The sequence below is a fragment of the Sciurus vulgaris genome (assembly GCF_902686455.1).
Source record: "Sciurus vulgaris genome assembly, chromosome: 3".
Lineage (NCBI taxonomy): Eukaryota > Metazoa > Chordata > Mammalia > Rodentia > Sciuridae > Sciurus > Sciurus vulgaris.
In genome coordinates, this window is record NC_136463.1 from 38,073,669 (window position 1) to 38,099,285 (window position 25,617).

Consider the following 25,617-nt stretch of genomic DNA (forward strand, 5'->3'; position numbering starts at 1 on the left):
GCAATTATACTCAAATATTTACCAAGAGAAAGCTGCACAAAAATTTATAAATGAATGTTCATAGCAGTTTTATTGCTGGAAGTAGATTTCATCCTTCTATAATCAGGAAATAAAACTTATAATGTCCATCAACAGGTGGAGAACAGATTAAAAAAACTTTGGTAAATTCATAAAACGGAATACTACTCAGCAGTGAAAAGGAACATTCCCATATCCATGTAACACAAATGAGTCTCAAAAACAGTATGTTGAACACAAGAATCCAGACACAAAATAGCATGTACTGTCTGATTTCATTCGTATGAAATTCTAGGACAGGCAAAACTAATCTATAATGATGGAAAGCAGATCAGTGGTTGCCTAAGGTTGGGGTTGGTAACTGTACCTTTGACTGCAAAGGATAGTTAGAGAACTCGGTAAGGAGATATTCTCTATAATGACTATGATGGCATCATGCAAGTGTGTACAATTGTTGGAATGAACTTAATTGTACATAAAAAAATGAGTCAGTCACATTATATGTAAATTATACCTCAATAAGGTGGTTTTAAAATGTTATTTTTCTCTCATACAACACATTAGAAATCAACATACTTATGCAGTAGATTACTCAAATCTTTTCCTACTGTGACTACATGGCATCATTATTCATTATAGCCTATACCACAAAGACTATACAAGGGAAATGAAACAAAATGAAACTCAAGTCAGTCAACCTTACTTCTTAATGGAAGAATGTAAATGATGTGCTAGGGCCAAAGGGTGATCATAACAGACAGTAATGGAAGCCTCTGAATGACCAGCTACCTGTTAGTTCCATTTTCTACTATAATGAACACATTAATTAAAAAGGCAAAGTATATATTTTACAAGTTCACAAAATATGTACACATTTCACATAAAATACATCTTTCACCAGAGGGCATCAGGGGCTTCTCAAGGGGCTGGGAGTGGTGGTGCGTTCCTATAAACTCAGCAACTTGGTAGGTGAAGCAGAAGGATCACCTTTCGTAAAATAAAATTAACCAAAACAAGATGCGGATGGGACACAGCCTGGGAATGTATCTCAGGGGTAGAGTGCTCTGTTTGATTCCCAGTACTGCAAATAGAAAAATTAAAGTCAGGGGCGGGAATTGAAAGGTAAAAATCAGTGACAAAGCACAGGGGCACATGCCTGTAATCCCGTTGATTCAGAAGGCTGAGGAAGGAGGTTCGCAAGTTCAAAGCCAGCCTCAGCAAACTACAAGGTCCTAAAGCAACTCAGTGAGACCCCGTACCTAAAGAAAATATTAAAAAGGTCTGGGGATGTGGCTCACTGGTTAAGCACCCCTGGGTTCAATCCCTGATACCAATATCTATCTATCTATCTATCTATCTGTCTGTCTGTCTGTCTGTCTGTCTATCTATCTATCTATCTATCTGTCAGCGATTGAACCCAGAGGCACTTAACTACTAAACCACATCCCAGCCCTTTTTATTTTTTTTGAGATGGGGGTCTTGCTAAGTTGTTTAGGGCCTTGCTAAATTGCTGAGGCTGGCCTCAAATTTGCAATCCTCCTGCCTCAGCCTCCAGAGCTGTTGGGATTACAGGCATGCACCACCATGCCTGGCTTCAACCTGGACAATTTAGTGAGAATAAAGATGGGGCTGGGATGTAGTGCAGTAGGTATTGTATCTAACCAGCATGTGTGAGGCTCTGGGTTCAAGCCCCAGTGACACAAAAGAAAAGGAAAAAGATTTAGCAAAAAGCACCAACTAGACACTTGGGAGCACTGGCACTGGGTGAAGGCTGTTCCTTCTGTCAGTTACTACTTTCAGTTGTGGGCTCACAAACTGGTACCCATGCCACAGTGGTTCTTCAGCTCTCAAGTGAAGAGCCTGAGAAAGTCCTCCTCCTTCAGGGCTTCTTAAATACGCAGGGCCACTGGTCAAAGGGGCTCGCCCCTCAGGCTGAGGGGGCCAATTCATTCGTTCAGATGCCTTACAAGTGCTTACTCTGTGCCAGGCATGGTACTAAGCCCTAATTGAAGACATCTGTACCTTTCATGCTACTGTGTTGCCACTAACCAGTGTGAGAGAAATCTAAAAGCTTTCTAATAAAATAAAGGGGAAAAAAGTAGTTATGAAGAACCAACATATTTATCAAAAACATTAAAATCTCAAGTGGCCATCTTATTCTTCACAAGAATAGGACTGCCTTGAAGCCATTGTAGAAGTTAATTAAAAACATCCCTGCCCATGGAAAGCTTTGACTGAAAATGCCCTTAAGGTTGTCCTGAAAAACATCAAATGCAGCAAAAAAGAAAAAAAAAAAAAAAAAAAATCACTGAATACTCTCTCTTGCTCACCCCTTGTGCTCTTGTGCACTCTGTTTTAACTGCTCACTTCTCACAGGATAGATTTTTCTGGTCATCTAACTGGGAATCAAAGAACAGAATGAAAGGTCACTATAAAAATTGTCCAAACTGAGATTTTAAAAATGCATCTTCAAAAGACTGGCAAAAAATATCTTTTCCTACCTCTAGTCCCAGTTTGAAAAGGACATAGATAAAAACAAGAGACACATAATCTCTTCCTGGCACCCAAATGCACAGAACAGACTAAAGTCTTGTTTATGTATTCTGGAGCAAGTTCATCCTTTTATTGGAAGGAATGCACTTCCCAAGTTCAGGCCAAAGCTCTAAAAATAATGTCCTCATTCTTAAGAAGAAGTGAGCATTAGTGAAGCAACCTTCATCCAATAACATATAAAATGTCCCAAATATTTAGACACTAAGGAGTTAAAACAGATTTAAAAGTGAATTCTTTATCAAAGATTCAGTCTTAGTCACTTTTCACTTTTGAATTCTCAATTTTTTTAATCTGAAAAAAAATGGTTTAATGTTTGCTACTTTGTTCCTATATAGATATATAACATTCTGAACTCTTGAAGGAATGAAAATATATGTAAGTGTAATATAAGTGGAATAACATAATGGGTAAATATGATAAAGTCACTACTTGATACTAACTTAAAATTTTTCTTCTTTAAGATAGGAGAAATTGGTGACATTCTCACAATTCTTTCCTCAGTTGTCAATGAGTGGTCTAACTACACTGGAAACAGGAAGTACAAAATCAGACCAGTGAAGACTAGATTGCTGAAGTAGCCCAAGAGCTCTTAAAAAAAAAAGAGCTCTAAACTGAAGAATTATGCCTGGAGTCAGGTTCACTTGGCCTGTGTTTGTGCTCACCAATATGTGACAAAAGGTTGAGGGCTTTATAACATCCATGACTGAGAACATAGGTATTTCTTATAAGGCAATGTTTTTCAAATTGACACAACCAGTTAAACTCAAAGAGAATAATCTCACTGATAAGCCAATGGGGTTTGTGAGTTTGGGTCTTTTATAACAAGAACAAGTGGCTCATTTGTAGGATCAAATCAAAACTCAGAGAAGCCTGCTTGACTACTGTACCTGTGCTGTCCTGGAGTCAGTCACTTCCTTGTATAGGCTGATGTCCAAGTAATAGCCAGACTCGTTTGTCAGGAAGAGGCGGATAGGAATTGCTTTTCCAGTTGGTGTCAGGCGAATGTTGATTTTCAGTTCTGCCTGGAGGACGCGCAATTTCCACAGCCGACTTCCATAGCGCATTACCATGCTCCGCACAGATTCCTCAATCTGACACAGACACATCACCAAGTCATCACAGACACAAAACTTAAATACCTTGTAACTAAGAACCTGTTTCAGGTCTGCCCATCGTTGGGAAAGGAGAAATGGAAAAAAGATGCTAGCTTATGGAGATCTGTACACATTCCTTGCACAAAGTGGGCAGATAGTTTCTCCCTAAAACTTCTTGCTTAGAATAAGACAGGGACAATTTCATGCTGGTCTGGGATTTGAGTGGTTTTCTCTAACTCACGACACCCAAATCTGTATAACTTCTTCCCCTTTCCCAATTATATTCATACTCTATATCTAAGATCTGCAATATCTAAAATTAAAAGCTACGGGATTTAAGAGAAAGCCCCAAATAAGAATAAAATCCCTAGTTAAACAGCTATTAAGTAGCATTTATATGCATGGTAACTATGTTTCATTGCACTTACAGGACCTTAAATCAACATAGCAATTACCACCATGAGCTTTTTTCCATAGAATTTTATTAAACTTTATAATATATGTCTCTTTCTAAATTGCAGAAATTAAAGAAAGGCAATTTGTAGGTGGTGCTAGAATGTTCTCTCTAAACATTAGAGCGCTGAAAGTATGGTCACTGCCAGTTCAAAGGATTTAAGGAGAAAGGGCAGATGTTCCCTAGTTTTTCTAAACTTTAAACCAAGGCAGCTTAACACTTCTAGTTTTCAGGGTTAGAAGAGTTATTTTAACTAAATGACCTTAAGGGTGATTTCATTATTGACATGCTAATGCAAAACTTTGTTTCCAAATGGCAACAGGCTGTTTCCTAGCAGGTAGCTAGATCATACTATTCAAAATTAATCTTTTCTTAAATATCTTTTCATCAAAATGCTTTATCAGCATGCTAGAACACCTCAGAATTATCTCATATTCCCCTTCCCCTGTGGAACTTCAGTAGTATGTGCCACCCTACTGCTTGTTTCTACAATACAGAATTTTAACCTGAAATAGATTTCAAGATTTCAAGTTAACTTCTCATTCCCACGCTTGCTAACCAAGAGATATTTATCCATTCTTTTCTTGAGGGAACAAAAGTCAATAATCTCTGTGTACAGAAAATTGACAGCTATCTATGATTAGAATCCAGAGCTGGGGCATATGGGTTTTAGAGAGAATGCTCCCAAGTAAATATTAAAAATTCATTGAGAAAAGTCAAGCCAAATCTATCTATCTATCTATCTATCTATCTATCTATCTATCTATCTATCTATCTATCTGTTATACACTATCCAAGCCATGTTTCAAGCATTCCAGCTTCATCAGTCCCCAAATACTTAAATACATATATATATATTCTTAGGGGGAATATATGTAAGGGGGGATATATATATATCTCCTCCCACTGAAGAGATTTAATTCATGGGGCACCACTGAGCCACATCTCCAGTCCTTTTTCTATTTTGGACGGGGTCTTGCTAAGTTGCTTAGGGCCTTGCTAAATTGCTAAGTCTGGCTTTGAACTTGCAATCCTCCTGCCTCAGCCTCCAGAGCTGCTGGGATTATAGGCATTATAGGCATGCACCACCATGATTGACCTAGGAGAAATTCTGATTCAACTAGATGATGAGGTTTGAGCCCCATCCTTGGCTTTCCTAACAGAAAAAAGTAACCAATCATTAGCTTGGCGTTTTCAAGAAAAAAAGTAGAGAACTATTTCTCAGACTCCAGATACTAAATTCAAAAAGTAAAAGTTCATGCCTATAATTGATCAGAGGGAGCAGAATAGAGAGCAGTTTGTCTTACCTACCTAGGATAAAAAGGTCAAGAACAGGACTGTCCTGTTTTCTTTCCTTAAATTATATAGAATATATTTTAGAATACAGCCTCAGAGAAGAAAATAGACATAATACATGTGAAATCCCTTACCAGTCAAATTCTCTTGTGGTAAACTACTAAAGAGAAATAGGTTAGATATTTTGGGAAGATGCCTCATCTCAGTAAGGTCACTAGGTAAGTATGTTTAGTGTACAGAAGAAGTGCACTAAATGTCTAATAATAGCAAAAATTATTTCTACGTGAGAAATTATAGGGGATAATATAAAATAGATCTACTATCATGGCAAATATAAAACTGCTCCAAATGGATGAAGAAAAGACAGTTTTCATACTGTTTATAAATGATCAGGGGCTGGGGTTGTGGCTCAGTTGTAGAGCACTTGCCTAGCATGTGTGAGGCAGTGGGTTCGATCCTCAGCACCACATAAAGATAATAAGATAAAGGTATTGTGTCTACCTACAACTTAAAAAAAAAAAAAAAAAAAATATATATATATATATATATATATGTATAAATCAATGATCCGCAAGCAAATATCATACCACCTTCAGTTTATTTTTTTAAAAATTTTCTTTAGTTATCAAGGGACCTTTATTTTATTTATATGTGGTGCTGAGGTTTGTATCCAGTGCCCCACACATGCTAGGCAAGTGCTTTACCACTGAGCCACAATCCCAGCCCTTGAGGGTTTTCTTAATGGCTACAGCAAAATTTTGCCACTCTGACACTCAGTCTCACAAGCAATGTGTAAATTTAAAATGGTGTGTAAACTTGGACAAGAATGCCTGTTTCCAAGGCCAAGTAAGATATATATGAATGAATCCCTTTGCTTGTGCTTGGAGTCCTGACAGAGAAGTTATGAGACATGTACCTTTGACGGGTCCATGATGACTGTGGGAACAAAGTTGAGGAAGATGTGGTTACAGTCCGTGCGAACATTTGTATTGTTAAAAGCAACTTCCAACTCATCCATGGCTTCTAGGAGCAGACGCTCCCCTTCATTTTGTAGATATTCAAAAGAAGCTTCCTACACAGGAAGAAAATCACCAACATTAATGTGTTTTCAAAGAAACAATAAATAAATGGCTATTATAACTACTTAAACAACAGTATGTCATAAATCAGAAGGCACCAGGTGAAGACATTGTTTATTTTTCTCCCTAGAGTCCGTCTAGTGATCACAGGCAGCAGGGGCATGCAAAGGCCACATACAGAGTCCTTGCCAGCCCTTTCTCCTGCCTCTTAGTGTATCATTTGCTTCCAACAGGTGGAGATACTAGGCACCCCCCAGAGCTGTAACACCAATAGGATTATATCTCACATATGCCAAACAAGCTGTTTAGAAATCTGCTTAGAAATGAGAAGCTGACAAAAACTCATGGCTATGCAATGCAATAACTATATACCAGGAAATCCTTGCTATATACAGACATGATGGGGTTACTTCTTTCCTGTTCTCTTATTCTCTATTGTCACTCAACTCTCCCTTTGTCTTTTAGCATGCTTTTCTTTTTCTCAAGTGAGTGCTATTATGCTTCCATTACCAAGAAAAATCAGGTTAAAGAAAAATAAGCCTTTATAATTTGTAATATTTACTTTTGTGAATGAAATGACTCTCAGACACCTGCTGGTTATGGGAGAGTAAAAAGAAAGAAAACAAGAGCCTTGATTCAAACAACAAAAACATCATTTTGAACCACACTTATTTCTCTGTCCCTTCCCTTAGGGATAACTTCACATTGAAGTACATCACCTACCTTGGTGACCAGATCAGAATGTCTTATGATTGCACGAACAAAGAACCTGTAATCTGTCACTTCTGTGCCGACTTCTACCTTAGCTGCCCCAAGATACAGGTGCATCTTGTGATTAGCACATGGAATGGCAGTGAGGTCAAAATTTCTCATCCGGTTCAGCTCTAACTGGAAAGCTAGAGCAGGCTCCAGGTGACGATAGATTCGGTCCTCCTCAAACTGGTCACAATAATCAGACAAAAAATAGCTTACAAGAGGTAGTTATAAGATTATGATTATACAGGTAAAAGAGATGCTTGAAAATAGCAACAAAAGTATGATGTGGTAATAATCCACAAAAATGAGCTACATACAAGATATCAGTAGGGCTCTAGCTATAGCTTATGTAAGATTAGGCAATAAGGTACCCATTCACTTAAGCTTTCAAGATATATGCTTTTACAAGTGGTGATGCTCTCCATTAAAAACAAAGACACTGAGCATGGTGATGCATGCCTATAATCTCAGTAATTGGGAGGCTGAGGTAGGAGAATCACAAGCTCAAGGTCAGTCTCACCAACTTAGCAAGACCCTAAAACAACTTCATGAAACCTTATCTCAAAATAAAAAAAATAAAAAGGACTGGAGAGAGTGGCTCAGTGGTTAAGGACTCCTGGGTTCACTCCCAGATACCAAAGAACCAAAAATAAAACAAACAAAAAGATACAAACAAGCAAAAAATTTCAACTCCCTCAGAATTCCTATAGCATTTAGTGTTATAATTCCTTTTTTTACAATTAACTACAAACTGCTTCATATTAACATTCATTCACATGCTGATGTTTCAGGTTTACACAACCAGTCTAAAACGATAAAGGACAGGACTTATATCTTCCCATTTCTGACACAGTACAAAGGACACAGCAAATGCTCAATGAATAAATATCATTTTTCGAAAAAAGATATTTGGCTTAGGAACACATTATATTCACAGATATATAATTATACATCTTTTAAAAAACTTTTATTTGTACATTTACTATATGTTTGCTTAAAACAAAATTGTTTTTTCCAGAATACATGTCAACTGAGTGAACAGAGAGTCAGCACCAAAAACATAAGCTGGTAACAAGAAGAAACCAACATGGTATGAACTACTGTACTTTAAAATTGAAAAACAATAGCAAGTAAACAAGAGTTGAATGTAAGTTGACTGTCTTAGGCAACAAGAATAATTGTACAGTACATTAATTTTTTCATATCACATCATTAGGATTGTTCTGAAGAATAGGGATGATTTTGAAAGTTGTTGTTTTCTTTGGGTAGCTCAACACATTTCATTGTTTCCTAAATCAAACTCTTTCTGAAGGGAGTATGCTTTAGTTCTAAGACACTTAAAAGCAAAGAGAAACACAAGTTCAATCAGGGAAAAGTAAGAAAGGTTTAAGAAAACAGGAGCCAGGCAGCAGTGGCACATGCCTGTAATCCCAGCGGCTCAGGAGGCTGAGGCAGGAGGATCTCTAGTTCAAAGATAGCCTCAGCAATGGCGAGGTCAGTGAGACCTTGTCTATAAATAAATTACAAAACAAGGCTGAGATGTGGCTCAGGGTTGAGTGCCCCTGAGTTCAATCCCTAGTTAAAAGAAAAAAAAAAAGAAAAAAGAAAGAAAGAAAAAAGAAAAGAAAGCAGGAAAAAAATAGTAAAAGGGTTAGGAATCTAGCAATCAGTCCTTACCTTATCCCTTGCTCGAAATGTGAAAAACTTTGGGAATTCTCTCTGTTGAAGAAAGGGGTAAAATGTGTCAGTCCTTCATAGATGTGGCTCTCCAGAGACAAACAGTAGAGGAGCAGTCAGGCATCTATAACACAGTTTCCCAGAAAACATGCTCTTCACCTAAGCCTAGTCTACAGAAGGTGAATGATCCTTTGGGTAACCACCAATTTGACCTTACTTTTAAATTTGAGAATTACCATATTATTACCTAACTTTAGATATCTAGAGTATCTAGTGCCTCCAAAGTAAAAAATTTATAATGTTTTCATGTCTTAAGTTAAAACAAAATAAAACTTCTTGGGTATTGCTCTTGGCAAAATCTGGCAAATAAAACCAACATACCCTTAATGCTGCAGACACTGCAATAAGAGTTACTAGAATGATTTTCCAAGTTTCTCCTTAATAAACTCTTAATGTAAACTAGCCAGATAGCATAGAATCTTCAGTCCATGGTCAGTTTTTTTCCCTCACATTCATTCTCAAGTCAGTACTTCCAAGGGCTTAAAAAATATTTCAAGAAAAAAAAAAAAAAACTATTAGATACTACTTTGGACACTACCACTCTAAAGGAAAGAAAGGGGTAGAATTAGTGAACTTATCATTAGGTCTTACTGCTCTTTTGCAGAGCATTACACAAGAAAGCAACCAATTTACTAGAACCTTATTAATTAACAAAGATGAATTCAATTAGTAGAGTTCATTAGTTTCTGAAATTTAACTTATTAACACCAAATACCCCTGTTTCTCGGATGGAAAGCTCTACTGGCAGTGTTGGAATCAAGTCATTACTATTTGCCTCTATAGGAGGTTTCATTAGGCATCTTCTTCATTATGAGCGCAATATAATCAAACACTTATTGGTACAAGACAAAGAGACCAGGACTAGCTGCCTACACATCCTTCAATGGGCTTTAGGAACCATGAAGAAAAGATGTATTGAAAATCTTCTAGATGGCAGGCATTCTTGTGAATGCTTTCAACAACCTCAAGGAAGGTTTTATGACCCCCATTTTACAGATGAGCAAGCCTTGGTTTAAGTGATATGCCCAAGATCATAGTCAGAAAATAAACTTGGGTCTCTCTGATGCAAAAGCCCATACCCTTTCACCTCTAAAGTACAGGGCATTATCACTCTTTTCTTGTTATAATCTGAATGTCTCCTTTAGAGGATTTAGTTTCGTGAGACAACAAAACAAAACAACAATAACAAAAAGACCCCCACCAAAAAAAAAAAAACAGAAATTAAGACTTTGGTTGTGGGGGAAAGGGCTGAAAACAAATGAATAAAGCAAAATTGGTGCTGACAACTTGTGGTTTATGAATTTACTGAAAATTTGAATAATATACCTTTTTATGTTTTTCTTGGTATTTTAACTACAAAAGTGAATTTAACATACTTCTAGAAGAGCATTTACTATGCCCAGGGATATCACTTGTCCAGAGTTGGGTCTTTAAAAGCCCTTTGAAGGTGGATTTTACAGAGAACTGATCTTTCACTAATGACATTTTGTTCTAAATAATTCTCTGATGTTCTCCCCTCCTCCTGCCCCAATGACAGTGAAGCACATAGGGATAACTTCAAGGTTAAGTAGAAATACATTCAGCTAAGTTGTCAGTAGATTTCATGCTCATGGATTTATATAACCTAATTTTGGCTTTATTCTAGTGAAGTTAGCTTTCAGTGTACTACCTAAAAAGTAACCACATGTCAAAAAGGAAGGATAACAAAATCTTTCCATGAAACTCCCTGAAAGAAAAGTCATCAAGGAAAATGACAATATAATTTTTAAGCATGTATTTTTCTATTCTGCCTGAACTATTATTAGCTAATTAATTAAAACATTTATTTAGTATATCATCTACTTAATCATATACATTATTATGTTTCTTTCAAAAACAAAACCATTTTCCTTCAAAAACAATACTAATCCAAATGCTTTCTTTTTCACTAAACCAATTAAAAGAATTTATAGTAACTAACAGGCATAAAAAGCAAACAGTTTGAATGGAAATACCGTTATTGCAAATAATGAAAGAAACTGATTTCTTGGTGGAGAACGAACTATAGGTAGGTGACCAGACTGAGCAACAATCACCAATTTAAAAAAACACTTTCATATGGTTAAACAAAGCCATCATGAGATGTTATAAAAGCAAACTTTTTTTTTTTTTTTTTAATATCTGAGAAAGTTTTTAGCTCCACAGTAAAATCCTTCATTTAAATATTGAACATTCAGAAATGTGGGGTGGGGGTGGTGGTAGGAACTTCTGTGCAATGGGAAAGCAGGACTATTAAGCAGCTCTTTGGGAGACCAGAAGTCTCAAGACTTTTATAGAAAACCACTAAAAAACAAAACATAACACCACAGAATCACAAAAAAGAAATCCAGAAGTCTGATCTGGTTTTAGTAAACTCCTTCATCTCACCTCCTCTTCATACCGCCAATTTTTCCACTAACAGCATTCATGCTTATTCCATCACTAATGTAATTGCTTTCCAGGCATTCTACTAGTGTTATGGGCAAATATCATAATTGAATGTACACAAAGAAAAACCCTCTTAGTGTTCTGGTACCAAAAAACAAAAGAATGCAACATTTCTCAGGAAGAAATTATACCCCTGCTGTGTTCTAATCAGCCAACCATCATCAAGACAATCAAAATAATTTGCCTAAATTAGCCAATCAAGACACCCTGCAAATCAGAGAATGTGAAAACCTGCAACAGAAAACATCATAGCTGATTATGATACTAATAATCGTGTTAAAAACCTAATGAGATGAAGAAATTGGGAGCTTGCTGGTGCAATTCTCTTTTACCTCAACATGCTGAGAACTAATTATATAGACTGTAATTAAAACAAAAACCCAAATCAAACCCTCTGAAAACTCATAGTTGGTCCACTAGTAAACAGAACAACCTTTTTGGAAAGAAAGTTGAAAGGAAGGAAGGATGGACAGACATACACTCATGTGTATATATATATGAATTATGAAACCTGACAACTGTTCATGAGCTCTTCCCTCAAATCTTAAATAATCAAAAGCATTTCATTTTAAAGTGGGAGTCACTCACATAACAATCATGAAACTACAATTATCTCTTGGGAGATTTGCAGCAATTTAAAAAAATCTCATGAAATCTTACATGTAAGAAATGAAAGAAAACATTTTATTAACAGATGTAAAATTGCTTGATTAGAACCTTATCACAATTTTTGGACCTGATGTTTTTATTTAGGTCACAAAGGGAAGGAATAAATCCTGAAAATATGCATTTTAATATCTTTAAAAAGAACTTTGCTGATATATAGCTAGACATGGTGGTACATGCCTGCAATCCCAGCAACTTGAGAGGCTGGGCAGGAAGACCTTAAGTTCAAGGCCAGCCTGGGGAAACTTGGCAGAACCTGTCTGAAAATAAAAATTAAAAAAGAGTTGGGGAGTGTAGCTCAGTGGTAGAGAGCCAGTGGGTTCAATTCCTAGTACTGTTAAAAAAAAAAAAAAAAAAAAAGCATGATATATCCCAATTTGCACCTCCCACTGCACTTCTCAGAATTCCAGACCTGAAATGTGAGGGAAACTACAGAGGGGAAGTTGGTGAATTTTAACTAACGTAACACCGTAGAGGTACACCTTAGCTGCAGAAAATAGTTACAGAAATTCAAGGAGCCTTTTTTGCTTTCAAGGATTCTAATTTTTAATACAAAGAATATATGTAAGGATAGAGTTGTTTTTCCTCAAACTTTCTGCTTAATTATCAATTTTAAGCAACTATGTTTAAAAGTCCCATTATGAATATTTGATTCAATTAGGTGGTTATGGAAATGGACTTGAAAATGAACCTCCTCGTAGCTGATGAGCGCTGCCATCTCAGAACAAGTCCCCACGTAGAGTGAACAGATCAAGGCAGCAGCAGACACACTGTATGGCTAGCTTTCTGGGGACTACAGTGACTATACAGTGAAGTACTGGAAATGCTTATAGACAGCACTGGTATCTGAATAAACACCTCAAAGTAAACATACTCTCTAAGAACTTCTCTTCTGGCCCTCGTTTGCCTTATTCTAGTTCTGAAGCAGTCTGAAAGACCCATGACTATGAAACAGCAGAGTTTGCCATTCCACACCAACTAATGTTGTTCTTGAACAAAACTTGGTAACCTTCCTTCTCTCCTTGCCCCCTCATGTGTGCATTCTCTCCTCTATTCAATAATATAGGGATTTCACACTGTAGACCAGGTAGGCTGCATACATCATGGTGGATTACCAAGAAGCCAGAGAGATCAAGGGATTCATCTCTAACACTCCTAGAAAGCTTCCTCTTTTTCACACTACACTAACTATGGCCAAGCACACATCAAATGACATGACAGAGGCTAAGCATCCTTCATGAATGCAAGCTACCACCAACAGACAAATTCACAGCAGCACTATGACAGCAAGCCCCAGATTTGTACAGCTCCTGCCAAGGCTTCCTGGCCATTGTAGATCCTAGATGGAGTTCAGTAATAGTTGCCCTTGCCCCCTGTGAAACCACTAACCATTTCTAAGGAGCATAACATAAAAGCACCCCCAACTCCTCTAATATTCAATTCTTTAAAGCAAATCTACTCCAGACTTAAACCTTAATGTTCTCTATGCTCTAAAGCAGCTTTTCCTACGCTCATGACAAATCAAGTCACTTGATAATTCCACTGATTTCCCACTCAATGCCTCTATAAATAGGAATAATGATTGCCAGGGAAGACCTCCTGCTGGCCTCATTTCCTAACAGATTTTGCCTATACATGTCCCCATTGAACAGAAATCCAGAAATATCAGGACAGGAGGGAGGGAAAAAAAGTCTTAAAGCTGTTAGACATACTCTAGGACATGACATAGATTCAGAGAGACATGAAAGGGATTTTTTTAAATGTGTTTCACACCTAAAATAATTTTTAAAAATGTTAGTGAGAACTAGTAATTTTAAGTTAAAAATTTTTAGTGAACTGCTGTAACTGATCATGGAATGCTTATTATAGGAAACCAGTTAAGTGTGCTAGAGACATGAAGACTCTATCAGTACTATTAACAAAAAGGAAAAGAATTTTACAAATTCAGTGTCATTCCCCAAAATAATATGGTATTATTCCAAAGTCAGTGACAAAAAGGAAAAGCATAATAATATTTAGGAACCTTGACCTTGACTCTTCCAAAATCCAGGGCTGACTATGGCATGTCTATCTTAGTTCTGATCAGCTTCTACCAGTCTCAGTGTTTATTCATGAACTCTCATATTCTATCCCCAAATATCGATTTTATTCTCTAAGCTCCTGATTTTTCTTCCTAAAGCCCCAGGGTTCTTTTTAAGGTCCTCATACTTCTCCAGTGACTTCAGTTTCCTATCTAAAGTTATTGATTGATATATATCTGCACTCTGCTTGATTTCCTGACATCAATAACACAAGGGAGCTGCAAAGTCCATAACATTTCCTAAAGCATTTCAGAAAATCTTAGCTTTTTAGTTTGCAGGGTAGGCTCTCTTGTTTCTCAATAGACTATATCAGCAAGGTGAATTTTAAGAAAGGAAACAAAATATCAAATGTTAGAGACCTAACAAAAGGGTAATAAAAGCAATCACACATAGATCCTTGAATTTAGAAAGTCTTTTCCAGAATCTCAAATGTTATCTTCATTATTGCAAATGAATAGGACTTGAAAACTAAATTACCTTAATTGCTAAAACAAAACAAACAAGCAAAACAAAATAAAAATTTTCATCAGAAAAATTAAGACTTCCTAATATCCTCTGGAATCATACTTAGCTACATTAGAATGAATTTTTAGTGAGACATTTTGACTATAATCAGTTATTATGAGAATGACATGTTGACTGTGAACTGGATTTTTTGGCTTTACTGCTGTCATCATACTAGGTATGATCACATGGGAATACTACAGTTGAGATGCCAGGTTATTAGCTTGTCTTTCACATAAAAATTTTAATTTCATAAATATTAAGTCAGTTCAGCTAAATGGGACTACAAACAAAAGGACACTTAATTTTTATTTATTTCCTGTTCTTAAAATTAAGACAAAAATAGAAACTTTCGCTTTGTTAAGGCATTTTAAATAATAAATCACTGTTCTTCAGAAGTGAGATTTCTTGATAATAGAAATTGAATCCATATTTGGTAGAAGTCAAGACCTCAAAGTACAACTGATTATTCTTGATTATTGATTCACTATGTGCAAGAAGAAATTATTAGTTCCTACTTCTACCTTATTCATCTGAAGAAAAGCATATAGTCATTCTTAACTTTCTCAGAGAAACATTGGGAATTCATTATAAGGGGAAAAAAAGGGAAAAAAAATCCAACAATTTTGCTGGAACACTTGATAGGATTGAATATTCATCATAATACTTTCTAAAAGAAGAGGGACCAAACATCAGCAGTCTAACTAAATATCTCAGACATATCCCATTTCAATAACTGGTAGCAAACAGATAAAACAGTAAGTTGTCTTTCATAATTGTTCCTTATACTTACATGAAATCTCTGATCCACCTCACAGTTGACCTGCTTTCTGAAATCCTTTCAAATAAAACAGAAAGAAAAACAAAATAGAAACCATCAATTAGTAATAACATTTTAAATGAACTGAGTAACAGGTAGAGTTTAGGAAGTCCTTCCCAGAATCCCAAATGTTATCTAATGTTTATTAAAAATTAAATTTATAGAAAAAGTTATTTCTCTGCATATATCCTGTAAGTAAGCATATTATTACAATCCCACTTTATTTTTAAAAATTGCAGCAAGAGCACAAGAAATACCGATACAATTTCCATGTCAATACCTTTTGTGCAACCAGAAAAGTAAGGCGTCGGATTCCATGTTCAACCAAGGTAGCTTTCTACAAACAAACACATAAAACAAGATAGATGATGTCTTCATTCAACCTAAATTTTATCCTGTTCAGTCCTTATAAGGTCTTATAAGTCCTTATAAGACTCTGTTTAAGCATCCAATTTGGATATCTGTATCTCAGCTCTGAATCTTCAAACTTGCAAATAAAAAATCTTAACATGGTTCCTGTGGCTAAGTCTTATGGAACAGATTTTATACTGATCTGCAAAAAAACTGAAAGAAAACTTTGTGAAGGAGAAAGGGTTATATGAAGTGACCTAAGTTTTCTCAGAATTGCTTCATATCAAAGTGAGCCTATAATTCATGCTTTTAGAAATTAAATGTGTATTCAAATGTGAAGATTAATATGACTGATATATAAGCTAAATGAAATCAAGTAGACAGAAATAAAAAACTTTCTATGAAACAGAAAATACAGGTCCTAAACTTTTGTTTAGAATATAGATATTATCTACCATTAGATACAGCATTCCGAGAATCTAACAAATCCTAACTTTTCAGTTCTTCTATAACAGTTCCCCCTTACTTTACATGGAGTTATTTTTTAAAATATTTTGTACAATGAATCATCAAAATGAAGTCTGTAAAAATTTAAAAATTTTTCATTTTTCTTTAAAAAAATTGTTAAAAACAATGTTTAATAGGCTTTTAAGTTTAAGGAGCATTCATATCTCCACTTGGCAAAGACAAACAATACACTAGTAGTAAACAGACCAGAAGTCTCAAGACAGCCTCTTATATGAGTCTTGGGCCTCTGGAACTTAGCCTACCTCTATCCTTTACTATTTACCACAAAAAGCAAAGAAACAGTATGAATTAAGTGAAGAGATGCTTTTAAGAGTACTAACAAAGGGGCTCCATGGTAACATGTAGAAAAACAATCCCACCAATTCAATGACTTGAGAGAATATATTAATAGTACAAAGAGAAAAAAATACACGGACTTTCATAACCTACATCTTGACTTGAGTTTGATAACATTCCTGCTGTAACTCTAACCAAGAGGTGTGTTCACAAATCAATTCTTTTTTTTTAATTTGTTCTAATTAGTAATACATGACAGTAGAATATATTTTGACACAAGGCAATTCTTAATTTTCATGATACTGTATTTTTTTTTTAAATCCAAATTTGTTTCCCCTTATAGAGAAGCATGTTTCTGGGCCATTTTCTTCTATTTCTCTATTTCTTTTATGGTATTGCTGAGTAATAAAATTGGTTTAACTAACAATATAAGCAAAAATACAGGAAAAATAAATTTCTATAAATAAATTCTAATAATAAATTTCTAGGTCAAACATAAGTAATTTTTGGTCCAACCACACTTAAATATAATCCATACTGTCATCATGCCCCTTAGTATAATAACCAAATACTGACACTACAATAAGAAAAAACTGTGTGGAAAGAGAGAGGGTCTGGTGGTGCTTAGTCTCTCAGTATAACCAGGAATAGAAGCATTCCTTCTAACATCAACAAAGAATTCCACAATAGTCAAGTCCTTCAAAGGCAGGCATCAATAGCTATGTTCTGGCAAGGGAAGAAAATAACTTTAATAATGTCATGATTTAAAATCAAAATTGTTATTGCTTTTAAAATTCCACAAGTGGCTGACAATAACAGCAGAGCAACAGGATTCTGATTACATTGTAATAATGTGGGTCTCACAGCAAGTCCACAGCTATTACCCAGCGATTAGGCGTCAGCACCTGGAGAAACTCCATTTACACTGACTGCTTCAATCTCCTCCACAAGTCATTTACAAATATATGATCCTAATTTCTATGAGAGAAAAAAAGACATGCTGGGACTGGAAGATTATTTGGACAATTTGGATCAACCTATTTGATAGTTTAATGCGTATGTTTAAAAAAAAAACTTTCTAAACTGCTAGAAGCATGATCATGAAGTGAAAAACAAAACTAGTTATCACTTCAGCTTTCTTTTCATAAATTGCTTTTCCTTCCTTTTCTTCTTTCACATATATTTTTAAATAAGGAGAAGAAAATGCCCAAATATTCCTGGATAAACACAGTACCTGATGCAGTTAATAGCTTCTCTTGGTCTAGAATGTCAGCAGTCTACCCTGACCCTTGCAAATAACCTTAGGCAAAGACTAGATTTCTCTGTCACAGCTTATAAGTCCAATAAAGGAAAAAGTAATACCTTATTGCTCATTCATGTTTAAAAATATATATACATATATGTGTGTATATAAATGTATGTATGTATGTGTATATACATATATATATAAAATAAACAAACTACCTCTTTAAATCTGTGTGATGATATACAATATTTAGATCTGAAGGTAATGACCTAAAGTATGGTCAAATTATGGGAAAAAATCAAATATAAGCAATCAGTGCTTCAAAACCTGGGAAGAAACTTTCAAAGATTTATTTAATGAAGCAGTAGTGGCAGCTACTGGACACATTTGGACCCCTAAGAGTCTACTGACCTCACTGGCTTTATGTGGTAACTAACCAAGAGCAAGGAGGAAGGAAAATTACTCCTTTAAAGGAAAATTGACAGGCATGTTACCTACTTTTCTTTCTCTCAAAGTACCTTTTCCTCATGTTGGCCACTGCAATTCTTGATGGCATAGTCTATGTGCTCTGAGAGCATTATGGAGTAAATGCTGATGCATGTTAATTACAAAGTTTCCATCTTTTCCTTAGGGATCTATCGTTAAAATTACATGATTTGAATGCCAGTGGCACTAATTGTTTTATACTGTTGAATTAAGTTTTAAAAACATCTATTGAATTCTTTCTCTAAAACAAGCACTAGGGGTTAAGTGCTATCCATTCAAAGAGAGCACATGGGTCTGGCCATTAAAGGCAGTTTTTGTATTGCACAGTACTGGGGGTTGAACAAGGGCCTCATGCATGCTAGACAAGCAGTTTACCACTGAGCTACACCAGACTAAAGGCAGTTTAAGAGAGCACTTTGGCATTTACTACAATGAAATGTTAACTGTAGAGGTGTTGGGTGTATGTAGTTCAGTGGTAGAGCATTTGCCTACTACGTGTCAAATCCTAGGTTTAATCCTCAGCACCATACCAAAGGAAAAATGTTAACTGTAGATTATTATTTTCAGCAAGCTGATCCAGTCCCCTCAACTGTACTATAAGCATCTTTATAAATAAAAACTATTCTTATTGCTAATAAGTATACTGTGATGAGTAATTCAAGGGATAAAAACACATTTTAATTAGTTACTCAGAAGTCCTCATCAAACAGGTAAAATTTGAGACAGTTCTTAGGCAGAAGGGAGAAAGTGAGGAAAAAAAACATTCTAGGTGAGAGGTGAAGGAAAATGATGAGAATTTAAGTTCAGTCTATGGAGTCTGTAATTGTGAGATATCCAACTGACATAAAATTGAAAGGAGGATGGAAGTATAATATTTTCAAAGGAAGAAAGAGAAAGGCAGAGAAAGGATTTGTGTTGAGTTTGGGTTTACATATGTGGAATTAAAACACAAAAGGGAAAATATTAAGCAGGTAACTGGAAGTTTAAAACTAGAGAGCTCTGGGACAGATTTAGGAACACAACTTCCCTTAAAAATATTTTTAATATTTTAAATATTTGTTGACACACAAAGATATTCATTATATAACATTAAATTACTTTGGAATTTTATCCTTACAGGCAGAAATAGTCACAGTTCTGATAGTCATGATAGAAGACAGTCATTATAAATGATAAATCTTACAAGTAGCAACAGACAAAAGGATGGCTTTTGCCAAGCACAGTACTGCACACTTGTAATTCCAGTGAATGAGAAGGAGTTTGAGTCCAGTCTTAGCGATTTAGTGAAACTCTATCTTTAAAAAAAAAAAAAAGGTTCAGTGATAGAGCACTTGCCTACCATGTGCAAGGCCCTGGGTTCAATCCCTAGTTCTGTGGGGCCAGGGGCTGGGGGTGGGTGGGGGAATTGCCTTTTGACACAACTAGTAGGAAGGGCCACCAACAGCTTCACTTCATCATGGACTTACATTTTGTTGGGTAAACTCTCTGAACATCGCTGCCAGCCTGTCATCCTCAATATCACCATCAGTCTTAATAGCTACATTCAGAATGTGAATTGGTTCATCCCTGGGGACCTGTAACCCGAAAACACAAACCAAAGAAATAAACAAGGCTGGCTACCACAGAAGCAGGAATAAGTTATAGTACCTGGCAAAATAACAGAAAGAAGTAGTTCACTCTCCACCAGGATATTATGGTTTTCTAATCAGTAGGACTAAGCAAATGAAGTACTGCCTAAGAGCCATAAAAGAAATTAATAAAACACATGAAAGATAAGGCAGCAAAGGCATTAGCTAGACATGAACTTGAAGATTACCACGTCTCAACTTTTTCACCAACAAAATGAGAGTTAAACCATTTTATTTGTTTTTTATTTCCACTATTCTTCAAAGAATGTGAAGAAAAATGAGTGAATGAAGTCAACTGAACATATTCTCACATAAAATATCTCCTTATGGCTCATCCAACACTGGGAATATCAAACTATGGGAAAAATAATGTTGTAGGTGAAGAACAGAACAATGTATAAGAAATGAAAAGGGATTTCATGAAAGGACAAAATTTTAAACAAATGTCTGTTTTTCTGCAGCCTAAAAATCCACTATTCCCTGAGGACTATAATAATACCAATATGAAAAGATATAAGCCTTAACTGAATAAAAATTCAGCAATCAAGGTTCAAATCTTTAAAACAATATACAGAGAATCAGAGGCAGCTGCAATGGTATAGCTGCACCCATTCTACACTATGGATTCTAAGATTAATTAGTATGTCTTTAAATTAAGAATTTAGCCAGGCACAGTGGTACATGCCTGGAATTTCAGCTACTCCAGAGGATGAGGCAGGAGGATCTTGAGTTTGAGGCCATCCTCAGAAACTTAGTGAGATCCTGTCTCAAAAATAAATAAAAAGGGCTGGGGATGTAGCTCGGTAGTAGAGAACTCTTGGGTTCAATCCCCAGTACTACAAAAAAAGAAAAAACAATTTTATATCACCCATTTTCCAAAAATACTTCAATGAGGCGTACTAAATTAAATAACATAAAGTAGGGTAAAAAAGTAAGTTCTTCTCTATCATGTTCCAAAGTTAGAAAGATAGTATAGAGTATAGTACTATGTCTGAAGGAAAAAAGCAGTCTCCCAAAGGGGTTACTCATTATACCTTGTCTTCATCATATAGAGATGTATGACCTGCCTCTGGGAATGTGGGGCTTTGGGGTGGGGAGTCACAGAAGCAGCCCATCACTTCATCAAATATTCTGAAAAATACCAGAGAAACACCCACCATGAAAACCCGAATGGCAGAAAACCTAAGTGGCAGGAAACTAATGCTACCATTGGCAGCTCAGTCTAAAAGAATAATCTATGCTACAGAATCACCAGTGGCTAGAGATGACATGCGAAATTTCGCCAAGTGGCAGAAATTAGGAGGACAGATTGTTTAAACTTTAATAAACCATATATATCTTTTCTTTTTTAAAAAAGAAAGACCTAGTGCTTTTCTGGTTTTGTTTTGTTTTGGTTTTTTCCATATGTAAGATATGAGCACTGCTGTCATCATCAGTCTTAAAGTAACAGAAAGAGCCTGGGACTGAAGCAGTGACAGACCAATGTAATTACCCCTCCCCCTAGGGTAATGCATCAGTATACATCAAGAGATAGATGCTGAATGCATTTAATCAAAAGATGTATCGTCTCTGGTGGGGCTCACTCTAGTGTTGTGTTTAATTTCTCCTGACATTTCACTCATCACAGAGCAGACAGCTTCTTCTGTTAGCTTCTAAGGAAAAGATGATTTTTGTCTGTTTCTTTTTTTCTGACCAGGCTCATACTACAAGCAGAGGCTTGTAGAGTCTGAATGAGAGGTGGAAATGTAAGGATATATACTTCTCTGAGGGCATACACAATGAGGATGATACCTCCTTAACTAGTTCATGGCCATTCTGGGGGAGGTGAGACCCCAAAATAGAGAGATCCATGGCTCCCCTTGTACAAACACAGTTCCACAATATCTTACCTGACAAAATCTTCAAAAGTCCGAAAAGAGACCATTCCGCCCATTCGCTGACACGGTGGTGTGAAAGAGTTGTCCAACAGCACATCACTGACACTAGCTACATGAGTCATGCCATAGTGGTTGAGGTTGGAGGAGAAGGACATTCTAAATGGCAATTCAATCAAGTTCATTAGACAAGAAGGGTAGGGACGAGGGTTGGGAGAGTAACAACAGGGAAAAGATAGGAGAAAACTCTGAAGTAGGGTCAGGTTGCAGAGCAGATATGGTTTTTTGCCCACTACGGACAAGGTTGTCTTATTACATTCATGTTTCATTTGAATTTCCCCATACAAACTAAATTTTTATCATTCAAAAATTTCTTCAAGTAGAAACACAAGTCCTGTCAGGAATTTCATGCCATGACGTAACTGATGAATGAATAGCACATAGGGGTTAAAAACCATACTGCATCTTCCCCCTCCCCCAAAATTCCCTCCTTTAAAAGGAAGTACAAACCAAGTAATTATAATACACTGAAGGCATTTTTTCTCTAGGAACTGTGATAGGTTAAGTATTCACAGATATAGATAGGTAAACATATGTATGTAAAATAATAATTCTAATTAAGAAGAATGGAATGGTTTAGCAAATCATTATAAAAGCATTATTTATGGTAGAGAAACAAGTCTGTCTATAAAATGAACTTTACTGAGGTATTTACCTTTTCCTTTAATGGGTTGATAGGAATAGTTAAGATTATAGTTCTCTCTTTTTAAAAGAGAGACATTTTTCAACCCCAAATTACAAATTTTCCTTTTTATATTTAAACAATTCTATACCAAAGCAAAAATATCTTCATTGAAGGCTCTTAATAATTTCCAGCAAGATACAAAAGGGCAGAGCATGGGTCTCAAAGTATGTGTAAGCATGGCAAATAGTTGCTAAATGGAGATGCTTGGAGAGAATTGAACTGATTTGTTCAATCTAAACCATAATGAATCTAAATATTCCTTGACGCACCTCAGAAGTATGTACTGATAAATAATACTGCAAAGTATTTCTGAATGCCCAGTTAATCAGGACAGCCTGTTAGGAAGGACCAAGCTAAAGGACGTCTCCAGGATTTGCCTGACGTGTTACTGACATAATGATCTGAAGCAAGTTCAAAGTGAGGCAATGGCACCTGCACTTTGCCTCAAAATCTTGAAGTATACCACCTGCAGATTGCAGGAGGAAGACAGCCAGCAATGTGAACTTGAGACCTGGGTATTTACTGCATCCTATTGCAAATCATACTTGTAAAAGGCAATGGAATTCTTTATACGATGGAAATGCTGCTCACACAGACTATAGAGACTGACACTCCTGGCTTTCATTCCTCTGGTAAATGATGACTACGAAAACAGTATGTCATCTTTTCACAATACTAGGGAATAGAAAGGCAGAGTGGGAGAGGAAACCATTGAAACCGTGAGTGAAACAAACAAATGAAACACACATCAAGCAAGTCTTACACATGGAGCTTACTAGAAACTGGGATTATGGGCTGTATTAACCACTAGGATCATGAAATATATTTACTCAAGGAGCAAGTTTGTGAGGTATTTTTCTACCTGTGTGGTATTACACAGAAAAGATACAAGGATTCCTGAAAACATTTAAATAGAACTCCCTCTACAAAATCAACAGGCTGCATTTGTAGTAAACATGGGGGGTTAATATCTTTTTCACTAGACTGAACCCCATGGGAAATATACACTATTCAGTTTCCCTTCACTACCACACTTGTGGGCCAGCACAGCTAAGGGCAGGCAGAAAGAACCAAGTTCACCTTCTAAGGGGAGACAGGAGGATCCTATAAAAACACTACCTTTCTTCTCCACGTCTCAACTGGGCTCTAAAGCTGTGATGAGCTTTGATTGCCTAATATCTTAAAGGGAGAGGTACAAAATAAATGTAAACCTATAAATATTTTCACATGTAACATTATCTACACATTTTGTAGATTCAACTCCAAGCCAAATTGCTATCCTCTCAAACTTGTGTTATGTTACCTTGCTTGGCTCGAAAGACAGGAGGTACACAAAGTACTAAAAATCAGTTGTGTTACACTGGCCTAGAAATCTCTTCACAGGGCTGAAAATATAAAAACCTAAATATATTTTTCCAATGTTCACCTTATTATTGTTTTAAAATAAAAACTTGACTTTCAAATAATTATGAAACTAATATTTCAGAAAAATAGCTAACAAACTAATAAAACATGAAATCAGCTATTTCTGGATTTGCACTCCTCTTCACGGAGAAATGAATGAGAGCAACTAAAAATTGAAAAAGACTGTGAACAATTTGCAGATAGAAGTAACCTTAGGAATTTCTCCTGAAAGTCCCAAACTAGACAGAGAACTTAACAAAAGATATTTCCAGTAAAGCTGAACATCGGGCAGACAAACTCCCTATCACATACAGTTAAGTGGGAGTTTTTCCATACTGACGCTTCTCAAGGACTGCTTTTTGAACAGCTGAAGAAAAGTTGAAGGCATGTTTTCCAAACAGAAAGAATAATTTAGTCTGTCCAAAGAGGAGCTCAGGACTCTCTAGCAGAACATAACACATTAACTTATCAAATATAGCATTACTTTTCCTGGTTTCACTTTCTAAGTTATTTAAAAAAAAAAAAAAGGTGCTTTTAATTGGAAAAGAAACTAAACATACGGTACCTGTTTAGCGTGGGGATGTTCCCTCTGTAATTAAACAACCACAGTTAGTTACTGATAGGTTAGTGAAAGCCATCATAAAAGAACTGTCAAAGTAGATACAGACCAGTCAAAAGGAGCTCTGCTCTGGCATTCAGCAGACATAATTAAGTGCTCATTACCCTTCAACCCCCAGGGTGCCTCCAAAGAGGCATGTCTCCTGACCTACCTCTCCACAGCAGCTGTTGAGGAAAGGGTCAAAATGTATTTGCCATGGACTTTTCAAAATAACTCTATTATAAAACAATTATTCAGAGTACTGGTAAAACACAAAATAATGAAAATTAATTCAAGCTATATTATAGGGTATATTATATTAAGCTACAACACAAAATATAATTCTTGACAAGATAACTAAAGGCTCATTTCTTGTTTCTATTATATTAAAGGTATAATAAGAGAAGTTGATTCCACAGTTTCTCCTACACTTTGATTGTTTTTCTATAATTTGTGATGGACCTACAAATTCTCTTCTAAGGAAAAGAATCCAGTGATCTGAGTTCCCAGTTTTTCAGTCATGCCCTTGCTTCTGTGGGGAGAGGAGCAGAGGGTACTCTGTGCCATAGGAGCTTAAACTGAAAATCATGCTGGGATGTGATGATAAGTGATTCTATCACTAGAGTGATATAATTGGTTCAAATTAATTAATACTTTTTAATTAAATGAATTTAGGGTAATAATTATTTTTTAAATGACTGTTAGCTTAAAAACTATAGACCTCTCATAAATAAAACTCTACCAAAAATTGGCTAGCCCTCGAACTTTCTCATAAAGAATGTGCCAAAATCATCAAATAAAGTCTAGGATAAAATGGGAAATAAGGCAAGTCTCTCGTGTTCTCTTTGTCACTATATCTTAAAAAACTTAACATCGGTCATTTCCCCAACTGATACACAATCAAATAAAAATCCTTATTTTCAATGGTAAGTGGGCAAAGTTATATTTTTGCCCACT

General features: G+C 35.9%; 1 protein-coding gene across 9 annotated transcripts in view; it reads right to left on the reverse strand.

The window, feature by feature from the left end:
- ACACA (acetyl-CoA carboxylase alpha) overlaps nt 1-25,617 on the reverse strand; it is a 273,697-nt gene that overhangs the window by 90,846 nt on the left and 157,234 nt on the right. For 8 of the 9 annotated variants that reach the window (XM_079132069.1, XM_079132077.1, XM_079132074.1 and 5 more), the window contains 10 exons: nt 24,628-24,651; nt 21,929-22,072; nt 21,074-21,170; nt 19,878-19,985; nt 15,805-15,861; nt 15,498-15,542; nt 8,928-8,969; nt 7,218-7,433; nt 6,332-6,487; nt 3,459-3,662 (listed from right to left, as the gene is read on the reverse strand). In XM_079132069.1, coding sequence (XP_078988195.1) covers nt 3,459-3,662; nt 6,332-6,487; nt 7,218-7,433; nt 8,928-8,969; nt 15,498-15,542; nt 15,805-15,861; nt 19,878-19,985; nt 21,074-21,170; nt 21,929-22,072; nt 24,628-24,651 — 1,093 coding nt within the window. The remainder of the gene's footprint in view (nt 1-3,458; nt 3,663-6,331; nt 6,488-7,217; nt 7,434-8,927; nt 8,970-15,497; nt 15,543-15,804; nt 15,862-19,877; nt 19,986-21,073; nt 21,171-21,928; nt 22,073-24,627; nt 24,652-25,617) is intronic. The other variant, XM_079132070.1, reaches the window with a different exon arrangement.